This window comes from Carassius carassius, chromosome 9, assembly GCF_963082965.1.
Source record: "Carassius carassius chromosome 9, fCarCar2.1, whole genome shotgun sequence".
NCBI lineage: Eukaryota > Metazoa > Chordata > Actinopteri > Cypriniformes > Cyprinidae > Carassius > Carassius carassius.
In genome coordinates this window covers 20,557,633-20,572,342 of record NC_081763.1, presented here as the reverse complement: position 1 = coordinate 20,572,342, position 14,710 = coordinate 20,557,633, and the positions used below count along the sequence as shown (strand labels likewise).

At 35.2% G+C, this 14,710-nt stretch overlaps 2 protein-coding genes across 3 annotated transcripts; both read right to left on the bottom strand.

The window, feature by feature from the left end:
• Positions 1 to 2,322, bottom strand: dusp3b (dual specificity phosphatase 3b). Of its 2 annotated transcripts, none has more exons than XM_059558330.1 (3): positions 1,957 to 2,322; positions 1,428 to 1,666; positions 1 to 327 (listed from the first exon to the last, which is right to left on the bottom strand). In XM_059558330.1, the coding sequence occupies exons 1-3, from the start codon at positions 2,076 to 2,078 to the stop codon at positions 113 to 115; spliced, it is 576 nt and encodes a 191-aa protein (XP_059414313.1). In that variant the 5' UTR covers positions 2,079 to 2,322; the 3' UTR covers positions 1 to 112. The 2 variants fall into 2 exon arrangements, with proteins under 2 accessions (XP_059414313.1, XP_059414314.1); XM_059558331.1 differs by having other exon boundaries at positions 1,443 to 1,666.
• Positions 2,323 to 2,747: 425 nt separating this feature from the next.
• Positions 2,748 to 8,218, bottom strand: LOC132149250 (homeobox protein Dlx4a-like). Its single transcript, XM_059558322.1, has 3 exons — positions 7,735 to 8,218; positions 6,489 to 6,682; positions 2,748 to 3,287 (listed from the first exon to the last, which is right to left on the bottom strand). The coding sequence occupies exons 1-3, from the start codon at positions 8,036 to 8,038 to the stop codon at positions 3,036 to 3,038; spliced, it is 750 nt and encodes a 249-aa protein (XP_059414305.1). The 5' UTR covers positions 8,039 to 8,218; the 3' UTR covers positions 2,748 to 3,035.
• Positions 8,219 to 14,710: the final 6,492 nt, after the last annotated feature.

Here is a 14,710-nt window from a genome sequence, read left to right as displayed (position 1 = left end):
TAGAGGGCAGAAGACACCAAAGACAAAGAATTGACTTGCCAACTGCTAAAATTTAGATAATAAAAACAGATTAACTGAGAACTGAGCTACTAATCATTTTATATTTTTATATTTAGGTATTATCAACACCCAGCATTCCTTCACCTTCCAGCCTGTCGTTGAGCTGGCAGAGCTGGCGCAGGAAGCCATCATTGGGCCCGATCTCGCGCTTCTGTCTCACCGTGGCCACAGCAGCTCGAACATCCATTCTGTGCTGCAGCATCAGGTGTGCGATGACTAGCGCAGCCGAGCGACTGTAGCCTTTCTGACAGTGAACATACACTTTACCTACAGAAAAACAAGAGACTGTGACGATTTTATTGGATATCAGTGATTGCAACATATACAATTATAATAAAACTCAAGATTTTAAGGTCAAGACATTCAACAGTGGTTGTGGAAAAAGCTAAAGAAAACCTAACTCGACTATTTTTAGGAGTTTCATGTGAATATTAATGGGTAGAATTATTGATGTGTAGGATTTTTTTGGAAACCTAACCCTCAAGCAAATACGAAAACTACTATGAGAACGTATAAATCCACCAAAATTCAAAATAGCAACGATTTGTCATGAGAGTGTTGGTAAAACTAAAAAATAAGAAGCCTTAAGAGGAAACCTATTGAAAAGAACAGAATTTCTAATCTAATCACTCACTCACTCATCTAGCTAACAGTCTTCGAATTTGATTGGTCGAACGGCGCTCCAAGACGGCTGATTAATAAAAATCCAGCAAACCTTTCACTGTCTGTATCACTCCGCTTATTCACGCCATTTTTCCATAAATCTGTTTTGCAGGTTACATATTACACCAGTAAGTGGCAAGAAGTTTCTTCATGGGCGAGTCACATTCATTCAAAAACACATTTTTATTCAAGCGTGATGCTTTACTTAATGAGTTATTGAATAATTCGCTCAAACTATTGGTCATTCAAGCAGTAAACACCTTTACTGCGTGTGCCTTGAAAAAGTGCAGCCGTTATGCATCCTCTGGTGGACAAAAACAGACAAAACTGCATCTAAACTGTAAGTTGATCGATAACTTCTTGTTTATGCCCACAATCATTGTTCTTGATAGCAGCATTTTTTAACCTTATCTATCGTCTGGATAAAGCAGGTTGCTGCTTTATTTTCTGCAATCATCCTCATGTCTTTCTAAACTTATATGACTGACTTTGTACTAAGAAGATCATTTGAGAAATGTCTGTTTTATTGCCAACATTCTTCAAAATAAAGAAAGTCATACTCGACATTCACTCGTGAGGGTGAATAAATGACAGAATTAAAATTTTTGGGTGAACTATGCTTTATTAATGAGTATCTAAATGCAGTACCACTACCGCCACTGAAAAGGCAGAGAAGAAAAAGATATTCATTTTAAGCATTTTACCAAGACCCTTCAGACCTTTCATTGCCAAAGCTCTTTCAATGAAATTAGAAGCCTCTTCAAAATATACGCTGAGGTCAAAATGGTCAGAGTCAAAGGCTGGTATCCCATGGTAGATGATCCGTGTATCTGCATAGAACTCTGCATCTGTATTCACATGCATGTCCGATTGACCTTGTGCAGCATTGAGGATGTGGGTCACTCCCAGCTGATGCAAACGGGTTACATTTGTAGCTACAGACCTGTTCAGATACAGTAAAATAACAGCAACATCAGTATGAGTGTCTGAAAGCATCAAGCATTAGAGGGTGTCCTTCACACATGGAAAATAGCCATGTTTATTTAAAGACTTGCCCTTGAGAATTTGCAACAGGATACATGAACATGTTTTGAATCTCAACGTATCAGATAAGAAAGGCTGAACGTATGATTGCAAAATGTAAATGTTTGTTTAGCACTGCTCCTATAATTAAAGAAAGAAAAAAATAAATTATCCACCCATTACATATCTGGAGGCTATGTGAGGACTTACTCATTTCCTAGGAGTATCCCGGGGTAAACTTCATTGAAATGTTTGGAGGGCATACAGAAGTCTCCGTTTTCATCTGTCAACAGATCATTGAGCTGCTGAACAGACACTTCATAGTCTGTCATGTTCAGCTAAAGATAAATTGCCTTTCAAGTAGAAAATGCTGTTCCTCAGGCCTCAGTGCTTGACTTTCTTTAATCCAGTTCCATCTTCATTATGTTGCCTTTTAGAGTAATAAATAATGGTCTAGTGTTTTCAGTCCAATGGTCAGTATTCAGTTCAACATAATTAAAAAGTAGTTCAGATTCATCTGTAAGTTGTTTTTGTTGTTAGGCCTAGAGAGAGTTGACTACAGCCAAACTCTCACAGCTTTTACCCTCAAACCACTAGGTGGCATCAGAAAGTCTTAACATGATGGAATTACTCCATCACTAATAATACTACTAATAATATTATTATGCATGCCACTTTATCTTTCATTTAACTTTCATTTATTTGTTTTGTGTTTATTTTAGATTTTTATTGTATGAACTAAGATGGAATATTTGTAGTTGTAAAAATTCATATTCATTTGACACAACAGGGACATAAAACTTGTCATAAATATATTTTTCTAAAAAAATAAATCTGAAATTCCTGACATTGAAATATTGAGCACATTCAAACACATTAATTAAAAAGGTCAAACTGAGAAGTTTGTAAACCAAAGCAGGTTCTCAGGACTGTTGTAGCAAAGAGAAAATATTTGCAATAGTTTGGAGGTTGCAGGCTTTGAAATATAATATAGACGTGCATGGCAATCAGACAATGGCATTTTATTCAAATTTACAAGAGCTTACAAAATCCACATTTAGAATAGGTTACTTATTCATTCTTTTAAAAAAACCACCACAAAAACCTGCAAGTAAAATCATGTCAGCAATGTAAATCTTCATGAAAACAATTCTGGGGAGGAAGTTGACGATAGTTGGGCTGTAAGTGAGTAGTGCTAAAAAGGGCTGGTGTGATCTGAAACAGCATGGACTGGTAGAATCAGCAGAGGGGATGCCGATAAACTGTCCTAGACTGTCCTAAACATCCCGTCACATCATCTGAGTTCTGGCCATTGGGTCTTGATGATGACCAGGGTACCAGTGTCCAAAAGAGTTCATATATCCTCCAGAGTGGATGGGGGCACCTTTGGTTGACATGGAAACATCCCACAGGGGCATTCCTGGTGAACATGGTGTTCCAGATGCAGAAGCAGCTTGAAGGTGTTCTCCTTCTGGTCCACTTGATCCATGCTTCATGATCTTTTTGTACTTGGAACGCTTGTTCTGGAACCATATCTTTACCTGTAACATTTGCATTTGGATTAGCATTTGTTACAACACGTTTCCATCTGTTTAAAAGCATATGGTGAAATTCTTTATTTTTATTTTTATTATTCATAACACATTAGTAAAGCAAGATTGGAAGGAATTATCAAAATGCATGTAGAACCATAAGCACTTTTCAGGTGGAAAATATAGGGGGACTTTTGAGACCATATATATAATTAACCTTTTATTAACTGATAAAATGTCAAACGGAAGGCCCCATGGCGATACTGTATAAAGTTACTAATCAAAATAAACAAACAAACCACAGTCAGAGAAACACATAGACCACAAACTGGCAAAATTATGAACAATATACAATGTCAATACACCCTAATAAGACATAACCTTTAATAATAATAATAATAATAATAATAATAGGAGAGCATTTCGGTCAAATTCGGTTGTGTTTTAAATGTTCTTAATGAATAAGTATTATAATTAAAGTCAAATCTAAAGCATCACACAGAGACTAATGCTAACTTTTTTTTTTTTTTACAAAAAGCATGAAAGCATCTTAGTTATAAAAGTAAATAAAGTATTAAATTGAACTGTTTTTTAACCACATTATACTAGGTATAGGAACATGTTATATTTGATATACAGGTTTTCATAGTAAATTGTAATTATTTCTATCAGAAACATTACTGTTTTACAGTAAACTAACTAACATTTTAGCTTTTTGTTTTATTTACTTTTACAAAATCAAGAGCAGAAAAGTCAGACTTTTTCTTGTCTTTTTGTAGTTGTAGAGCACAGAATTAACAAAATGTCACAAGCAGACATTTTAAGTGTGAATCTCTGCAAGCTTTGATTTAGCATGATTCCCCCCCCCCCAAAAAAAACCCTAAAGCCTTCCAGTGAGAAGAGCTTGACAGTTCTTTGGATGAAATAAAATTCTGATCAGTCCAAAGTTTTAACCAGAACCCTCCCTAGCATACACTTGTGCATGTTTATTTTATTTTTTTTAGTTAAGAATATATGATATGAAGTAGCCTTGATATTATACTCTGGTGTTTTTAATTCCTTAATTGTGTTACTAATGTGGAAAAATCATACTAATTGTGAATTTACAATCAAAGTCACACCACAGAGCTGTAAAATCTTCTATAATGAAACATAATTAAAGTGATGTTTTTCAAGAGCCTTTTAAGCTGGGTGAAAGTCCAATTACCCTTTTAACGTTTCTCTGCACGCTGACACCCAAAATAATTATTCCAATTTAGGATTTCACAATTGATTTTTTTTTTATGTGATGTTCCTCTTGCTGCCATTAGAAAAACTCTGTCATGTGGTGATGCCTTTATTTTTATCACTAAAATGATGTCTGCATGTATTATTATCAAAAAATAGATTAAATGAGCCGCCTGTACTAAAAACAGGAACAGGTGCCAGAGGCAACATTCAACTTCATCAAGAGTACTTGGCTCTGCAAACTGCCCACACACTATCAAACACATATTAAAGTTTTGATATGTGTGTTTGTTCTGCTAAATATTTTCCTGCTGAAAAGATTTTTTTTTGTAAATGTCCTCAAGAGAAAATGTTAACACTAATCAATGAAATATGTGATTCATTTCCAAACCAAAACCACAGAGTATTTATAATGTATTGGAGTATTGAAGGTTTAATATATGCTACACAAAAATGATACTCTAACACAGAAAGTAATGATAGTAAGAGCAATTAGTATGAATGAAGGTCATAATAAGTTTACAATTATGACAATTTAACAATTCATAATGTGTTTTCACTTTGACTCTGTTTAGTTTTAAAAATGTAATAATTAATATCTTTGTATTCGCAACAATACCAATCCCAGACTTTCAAACTATTCATCTAAAAAAAAAAAAAAAGGCTTTTGAAAAGTAGCCAAATAAATGGAAAAAATATTTTCAAGACCGTTTTAATGGGACATTTGTTATTAAAAAAAGAAAAGAAATAAATATTTTCTTCATAAAAGGTGAAGGTAACGTAACATTTTCTTCGTAAAAGTATAGTGCCTTTAGTTGAAGAAGTTGTTTTTATGATTAATTAAAAGTTTTCATTGTTTCGAAGTTAGACTTTGTGTGTGGGTGGATGGTTTGCAATTTTCCTAGAAGCTTCAGTGTGTCCTTTCATTATAGTAACTGAAATATAGGTTGAAGTCAGGTGAACTAGGCCACCGTGTAAAACGGGTCAAATAAGGTTGAAGTAGAGTTCTTACATTTGTTCATCTATAGACATATAGCTTGTGACCAAAGACTGGAAGCTACTAAATGTTGAAATAATTACACTTTAATAAGTCGAAATATATTGATTTAAATATTGATGCTTTAAAGAGATTAACCCTAGAAGCAAGTTTGGCAAAAATAAAAAAAAATAAAAACGCTGTCATGGGAATTTTTTTTTTTTTAAGAATGCATGTCTGTAGGCTACATGGGCTTGTTGCATATAAACGCAACTTAATCTGAAATAAATACAGAAACACTGCAGTTAAAATTGAGCTCGCGGTTGGAAACAGAAAAGAACTAAACAAAACCGGATACTACAGCCATGGTCACATCCGCACTGCAGAATCGCATACTATATCTGCATTCATAAATGTATCTTTGTTGTCTAAGTATATGCAATATCCGGTTTTGACTATAATATGCGAGATGTGTCATGTGTGGTTTCCAGATTAGAACCTGCCATTGAAGAAGAGACTCGTGCTCACTATTATTTATTTATTTATTTCTTTGTTTGCTAAATTAAGGGTGAAAACCTTTTGCAGGGTCATATATTACTTTCATAAGAACTATTTTTAAGAATAGCCTATATCACTCGAAATTGTGATTATAAACGTGAGCCTAGTTCTAACTTGACTGTCATGTTAATCCCGTGAAGAATCGTTTTTTTACAAAACCACATTTTTTGCTATATTTACATACACAAATATAGGCTAGTAGACGACATAGTATTTCCTATAAAAATGCAAAATATGCCTCCATTTTTTATCGTTTATTTTTAGTTCCTTTGTCCCTGATAAATAGAGGCTTTTGTTATTTTAGAACATTTTTTATTCATTATTACATAACTTTTATTCTTATTATGAACCAATTTACTTTCAGAACGGTCCACAAAAGCATGCGTAACACATGGCGTAAAGTCGAAGTTATTCTCCATCTTTGATTAAGTGTTGTCATATGTACATACCTGTGTTTGTGTCAGGCCCAGTTTGGCTGCCAGATCAGCGCGCTCCGGCAGCGCGAGGTACTGGGTCTGCTGGAAGCGCTGGTTGAGCGCCTGCAGCTGTAAACTCGAGTAGATCGTGCGCGGTTTGCGAATCTTCTTCCCCTTCCCGTTCAGACGGATCTCTCCACTTTCAATGGAACTTTGCTTCTCGGAATCTTGAGTAAGAAGATTAAATATTACATTTAAAAAAATATATCGGAGGTATAGGCTACTGATAACTGTTAAATAAATGAAAGAAAATAAATAGTTTCTCAAAAATAGGCCATTCTGTCTGAAGACAAGGTTTGTCAACCGAATACAAGACATTTGGTTTAAACAGTAATTGCCACTACATGAAATATATACACGTAGAGCTGAAAAAAAAACAGTTCCTGTGTGTATGATTTGTAGCTAACTTTAGCCTATAGTAAAATTTTACTTTAATTAAAAAATGATAAATAATTAATAATAATAAAAAAGCCAGTGATTATTTATTTTCCTTTTCCTTTTCTTTTTAATCTTGCAATCCAAAAACAGGTTTCAAAGACAGAAATCGCGAGACATTAGTCCGTGTGTGTGTGTGTGTGTGCAGGGCACGAAAATTACCTGATTTGTTATAACAGTCATTACAGTATTTTAATTCATAATGGGTATATAGCCAGCAAAGTTCAAGAATTTGACATTACAAAAATTAGAACACGAATGTCTTCGAGTTGAGTAGGCCTACAACTAAAGCAATATGCTCACTCTTAAAATACTAGATAAATAGTTTACAATTAGCCTTCTTTTGACAAAGTATGATTTAACGATTTAGCATGTTATTTCTCTGTTCTGCCTTTATAGGCTACTTGGCTTTAAATAAACACTTATATTTCTGCAGGATTTTTAATGCGCTCAACCGGTTTTAAAAATTGTGAAGATAAACTTTGCAATAAGTCTTATTTGACCAATGTCACAAATGAAATATAAACGTTTTGACACGTTATTAATTAGAAATGCGTCGGTAATTAAATTAAATGTAAAGAGAAATAATCACAGGCCTACATGTCGATCCCAAATTAAGGATTTCTGTCTTCAGGAATCAATCATGAATGCTGCGCCCTGTAAAACTAGTTTTCTCAGCCAGCTTAATTTTGGCGCAACACGGAATTTAGTAGTTGTTTCTTTTTCTTTCTTTTTTCCTTTTTTTAAGACGTGTCGGGGTAGAGTAAAGGAAAGCACACTTTACCTGCATCCTCTACACTTGAGTGACCGACTGGGTTGTTGTGTTGATAGTGTAGGTAAGCTCCGGATTGGTAATGGGCGGTGGGATAGTGGTAAGAGAGCGGGCGGCCGTACGAAGCAGCTCCCGAAGAGAAGGCTGCATCGTACTGCGAATGTGCTCCTTGATGCAAACCGTGCACCTGATAATGCGCGTGAGAAACACCGGGTGAATGCTGCTGGTGAGACTGGTAGCCGTGACTGAACTCCAGAAAAGCCGATTTTGAGGGGTCTGAAGCCACCAAACGTTCAGACAGTGAAGTCATAGTCATTTTTTAGAGTTATGTCCATTAGACCGATGCACCATAAAAAAGCAGCATCTATTTAGGAGAGTCATGTGGTTTCCATCATTTAAATAACTTCGATAAAAATATCCGTGTCCGTGAAAACGCGACGCTCATGTGTCTGCTTTTGTTTTGACTGTACGAGGTCTGTGAAGTTAGTCTCAACAGTCTCATCACATACTGGAGTTAATTTCAGCAGTGAGAACGCGCTCTCTTATTGGCTGCACGCGCCGTTCTCGTCAGTTCTGCAGGCGCAATGACGTCACTCGTGTAATATGCTCGTAACATCGCAATTCACATGCTGCAAGTAAATGGTTTAGATGTATCAATACGATAAAAAAAAAACAATCAAACAAACAAAAATCGTTTGATACTTTACCAAGAAATAGCCTACAAAAAGGGCATTTAAGGAACGTCTCAATTTTTTTTAGAAAGTCTTAACGATAAGATTCATAAACATTAAGAAATAAAATTAATCAGTAGGCAGTGGTTATTCAAATATGTAGCTATACAATTGTCAACCAAAATTTGTGAGTGACAACTGTGGTTGCTATACATTTATCGTAAATGTTTCGAACATGTTCGGGCATTCTGGGACTCACTACATGTTTTTCACTTAGGCTTTATATGGCTAGCAAGCTATCTAAAGTCTTTTAACATCAGTGATATGGAAAGGCATGAACATTTGTTATTAAAATACGTGAACATAAAGACGAAACACTATCAACAGACGTTGTAGGCCTACTAAAATAATGCAACAATCATTAGCCCATACAACATAAAATGTAGGCTAATATTAAACAAACTTTTCTACAAAAGGAAGAAATTAACGTACTAAAATGTATTAGAATCAAGCAAAAAGTAATGAAAGCCTACAAACGAAAGGAATTTTGGGTACTAGAATTACTTCAAGAATTAAACATTTCACTTTTAAAACATGTAAGACAACTCCTAGACAACTTTTACATAAATGAAACAATGTAGGCTAATTTCAACAATATTATCAACAAAATTATTTTAACTTCCAAACAATATATATTTTTTCCATTATAGATTTTATACAAATATTTTACAATAACTTACAACTATTATATATATATATATATATATATAGGCTATATATAGCCTAATATATATATAATTTTTTTTACCGTATAGATTTTTCGTTAAAATGACTAAAGTTAATTTTTTGAGGATACAGGAAAGTTTAAACAGAAATCCGATTACGTTATTTTAGTCAAACAGTTTAACAGTATTCATTGAAATTATTGGATAACGAAATCAGACATACAGGATTAAGTGAATGCAGCCTCCCACAGATAAAACTCATTTTTATCGCGCTCGAGAGGAAAAGCGTTGAAAAGAACCGCTATTGATGCGCGATGTTGTTACATGTTTTGGTTGAAGCACACGTGTTGTTAAACCAAAATAGTGACGTTACGACAGAATTACACAAATTATAGGTACTTTTATCTTATGCCAACATTCCTCAACACACAGGTACAACCAACCGTCACGACACGCCCAGCCTCGATGCTCAGTCCTGAAGCCTGAAACCTGACCTTTAACGGCAACACTCCAGGAAGAACCAACCACGCTCTATGTTGTCTGAAAACATGACAACCTATTCAAATGTTAGTTTATATTTCTAGACAAAGTTTTAATTTGAACACACGATGACATGAGCACTGCAGCTAAAAGAGAAAGAAATATTTTAACAATAGTTGGTATTCGAGCTGAACAGTATAGGCCAGCAGGTCATAATCCTCTATGATTGACTAAGCACTGCTTTGACAAAATGTGGTACCATAAGGGAAAGAAGGAGAGGGAGATATGAAGGATAAAGAAAGTGTAGGATAGAGATAAGACCATGGGCCACAATAAGAGAGAAAGAGAGGATAGCGAGAGACTCAGAGAAAGAAAGTGTATACTCCATCCCAGTCTGTAATTATGTGTACATTATAGAGGAGAACAAAACGTGCCCCTGAAGTCATAACACAAGGACTTATACCCTCACTTTGGTTTTCATTCACACTGGAGGTAAAGAGGTTAATAACAATACTTCTCATCTTAGGCCAGACTAGCTGGCGTCCTCGCTGTGTGTGTCTTGGTTTGTATGTGTGTATATTTCTGCACACTGCACACTGTATTGTGTAGGTGAGTTTATGTCATCTTTGATTTGAGGGCAGGTGATAATGCTTTACTATGGCGCATGTTTCACTAGCTAAAGCTGAAGCCCAGAGCTGATAAATGCGCTGCTGATGTTGGTGAACTCCAGTGGATGAGGATGGAATAAATCACAAGGCCTATAATCGATACTGAAAGAGAATATTAAGGAGAAATCTAAGTAGGCTAGCTACTTTGTTGGAAATGATTTTGCTTTGAAACATGTGAGATCATAGTAAGGCACGACCATTTAGATAATTTGTTTAATTGACAGGCAATTCAAAGTCTTTGAAGTAAGTTGTAAATAGGTGTGGATCCGTTCTCCATCAGTTGGGCTAAGCATGGAGTGATACACAAATATGACATTTCGACGCAAAAGTAGGCTAGTCCTACCTAAAAGTTTACTCACACCTGTAATCTTTTCCAATGACAAAGCCAGGTAGGTGAATGTCGTTATTTATTAGGTTAATTATCAACGCAACCCTGTCGTTTATCATTATTAGCCTGATTTAAAATACGAATGGTCCAAAATGCTAATTTTTACTATCAAAATCGCACTGAAATAAAAAAAAATTGATTATATGCTTAAAAATATGAAATATAAATTATTTATTTATGAGCCAATAAAAACGGTCCTCTGCAGTACAAAAATTAAGAATCATCTAAATATGTCCCGTGACGCTGACCATACATCTTCCTATATCGGGTATTTCTAGCGGTTTCCAAACATTCTTGGTTTTTTTTTTTCTCAAAACGGCGCTTTTGTTCTGGTTTCATCGCGATGGATGAAATGAACCTGCTCGATGAGGAGACTCGATTAATTTGCATGCACTATTTCATCATTCTAAAGATTCACCCTCTTATCCATCTTATGGAAGGTAGCCTATAGCCTAATCATAATTTAAATGCAGGCGTAGCAACCCACATCTAAAATAAACTTATCCTATAATTATATTGCACTGGACATTAGACACTAGACACATCCTCGTTTATGTATAATATTTTCATGTGCTTCTGTCAAAATGTAGGCCTATGTCAGTTTTAACGAGGTAGTTTGACAATCATTTTTTGTTTTGTTTTCAAGACTGGATGTTGTCGTGAACGAATTCTTCTCGGTATTATGTTTTATGAAACAACTTGGATGTAGGCTGATTTATTATAAAGACGTGAATTATTTGCTGGCTAAACCGCAGGTATTATGCTATTATTGTTTTAGCAAGAGTGTTCTCTTTAAGGGAAAATGTTCAGTATTGTGTTATAAAAGTAAAACAATAAATTCTTGCGTAAAATCAGACAGACAGACAGACAGACATAGATAGATAATTGGATAGATAGATAGATAGATAGATAGATAGATAGATAGATAGATAGATAGATAGATAGATAGATAGATAGATAGATAGATAGATAGACAGACTAATCAACTAATTAATTATAATGCTGTGAGCATGTACAGTCGGACTGGTATATTTTATGAACGATTTATAAAATGATGTGAAATCATATCTGGAGCACTGCAACTGTGGAGTGTGCGTTTTTGTCTTCTCGTTAAGAGACCATGCACTCCTATATAGACCAAAATAATAGATCACTTGTATACAATTATTCTTTATTTTAAGTTTTAAACCAGAAAGAATCATCTAATAGTACTAATACAGTCGTTTTATGGGAGGATGCCTTTGCCAAGACACTTGTTTGATTTAACTCTTTCTCCTTAAAAAAAAAGGGATTTTGAGTGCACTTTCTGTGTTTAATAAATGAGCATTGAATATAACGTTGTTTAATTGTGTTACCACAACATAAATAAACAATAAATAAATAAAAATGAAATAAAAATACACACAATATATGCACTTTGCAAGCACTATGAAGAATTTTGAAACACCAAATGACTTTGTACACTTAAAAAAATAGACATAAACATAACTCATTTTTTATAAATTTTCCAGCAACAAGAAAATATAAGTTGATTGGCCATCAAGCTAAAAGTTGAGTGAACTATAACTGTTATTTCAACTCAAAAATGCATGTTGCTACAACTGAATCACACTGAAATATATATTTTTTAATATAACAAAAAAAAGGCAGCAGGGAAACAATTTTTTTTTTAAGTTGACTAAACAAACTGTTTTTTAAGAGTGTAGTTTTCTTAGGTCTACTGGGTAAAACTCATCCTCTGACACAATAATCACTGACCTCAATACATGCAACAGACTTGAATGATCATCAAGCACAATTCAGCTTTCCTGGGATGAATGAGTTACTTATCTTGTAAATGGCAATTAGTTTGAACAATAGTCCAGATATTCAGTCTTTTGTCAATGCTAAATGGTAAAAGTGAATTTGAGTGGTGTCAGCATTCAAGACTGACCTGGAGACTCTGCACCTCACTGGTGTCTCAGATGCCTTTACCTGTCAGTGTAATTAAGGTGCTTGATGAGCACGTTTCAGTCTGTGAATGTGTTTTAAATCTAGCTGCAGGGTTTTGGGTGGTTTAAGGCATTGCTCAAGCTGGGCGGTTCACCAGAGAGACAGATTGTCTCCTTCTGTCTGGCAGCTGTCAGCAACATCAAAGGTGTTGATGTGAACTCATTTTGCCTTTGAACATTGCCGAAGTTCTCTCTCTACCTTACACTGTGTGCTCATTTTATTTCTATCTTCTTTCTCTCTCTCCATGATCTGCCATCTGGGAGCAGGCTTTGGCAGGTTTACCCAAGCCTGGGGGAGCTGTATGGTAAGAAAAGAGGCTGTGAAGGGCACAGCATTTGGGTGAAATGTTTGACCTACCAACCCTGAGGATAGAGATGATCTGTGCTTATCATCCATCCATCCATCCATCCATCCATTTAATACATCTAATTCATCTAATTATCTATATCTCTAAAACACCTCTCAATCTATCCATCATCCATCAATATATCTAAAAATATTATACTAAAATATATTTTTAAGATATATATTTACTTAAATAGATTTTTGGAAGTTGTAGTTACTTCTCTCTCTCTCTCTCTCTCTCTCTCTCTCTCTCTCTCTCTCTACAAGATGTGGCAATTAATTAATCTAAATTAGTGCAAATTACATTTGGCTTTGAAAATACCCCCACAGATCATTTAAACCCAATATTGATTCAACATAAAAATATTACACATAATTCTTTAGGCCACAGCGGCCTGACATAAACCAATGAACATCTCAGTATTTATTGTTCATACACTAAAAGTCATTGCCTGGTGACCAAATCTGGGCTGTATTTCCTAAAAGCATTGTAAGCCTAAGTAGATTGTAGACCCATTGCCACCAATGGTCTCTACGACCAATTTACCAATAGTTGACTGATTCATTCAAGAATGAAGTAACCAGCTCACTTTATAAATGTGATGCTGTGTGTTGCTCAGAGATGCACAACAGTTCTTGAAGTCTTATAGGTAATATTTTTGTTGGCAAAATTGAACAAAAAGAGACTAATTAGTAGAAACAAACTAATTAGGTTGTATCTTAAAATATAACACAATATTAACTTTACTGAACTGTTGTAAAAAATCATATTTGCACTCATGCTATTCAGTAACTGAATGATATAAATATTAGATTAAAAACTCATACAGGGGCATTTTTCACCAATCTCTTAAATCTTAAGAGCATATAATTTAATTATAGGCTACACTACACTATACTGTCAACACTGCACTGGCTCCCTATTAAATATCGTATAGATTTTAAAATATTGCTTATTACTTATAAAGCCCTGAATGGTTTAGCACCTCAGTATTTGAATGAACTCCTTTTACATTATAAGTCCTCTACGTCCGCTACGTTCTCAAAACTCAGGCAATTTGATAAAACCTAGAATATCAAAATCAACTGAGGGCGGCAGATCCTTTTCTTATTTGGCTCCTAAACTCTGGAATAACCTACCTAACATTGTTCGGGAGGCAGACACACTCTTGCAGTTTAAATGCTTTTAATATCCAGATCCGTTAAAGGATTTTTAGGCTGCATTAATTAGGTAAACCGGAACCGGAAACACTTCACATAACACCCTATGTACTTGCTACATCATTAGAAGAATAGCATCTATGCTAATATTAGTCTGTTTCTCTCTTATTCTGAGGTCACCGTAGCCACCAGATCCAGTCTGTATCCAGATCAGAGGGTCACTGCAGTCACCCGGATCCAGAACGTATCCAGACCAGATGGTGGATCAGCACCTAGAAAGGACCTCTACATCCCTGAAAGACAGCGGAGACCAGGACAACTAAAGCCCCAGATACAGATCACCTGTAAAGACCTTGTCTCAGAGGAGCACCAGGACAAGACCACAGGAAACAGATGATTCTTCTGCACAATCTGACTTTGCTGCAGCCTGGAATTGAACTACTGGTTTCGTCTGGTCAGAGGAGAACTGGCCCCCCAACTGAGCCTGGTTGATTGCAAATAAATGCACAGACACTATTTAACTGAACAGAGATGACATCACTGAATTCAATGATGAAC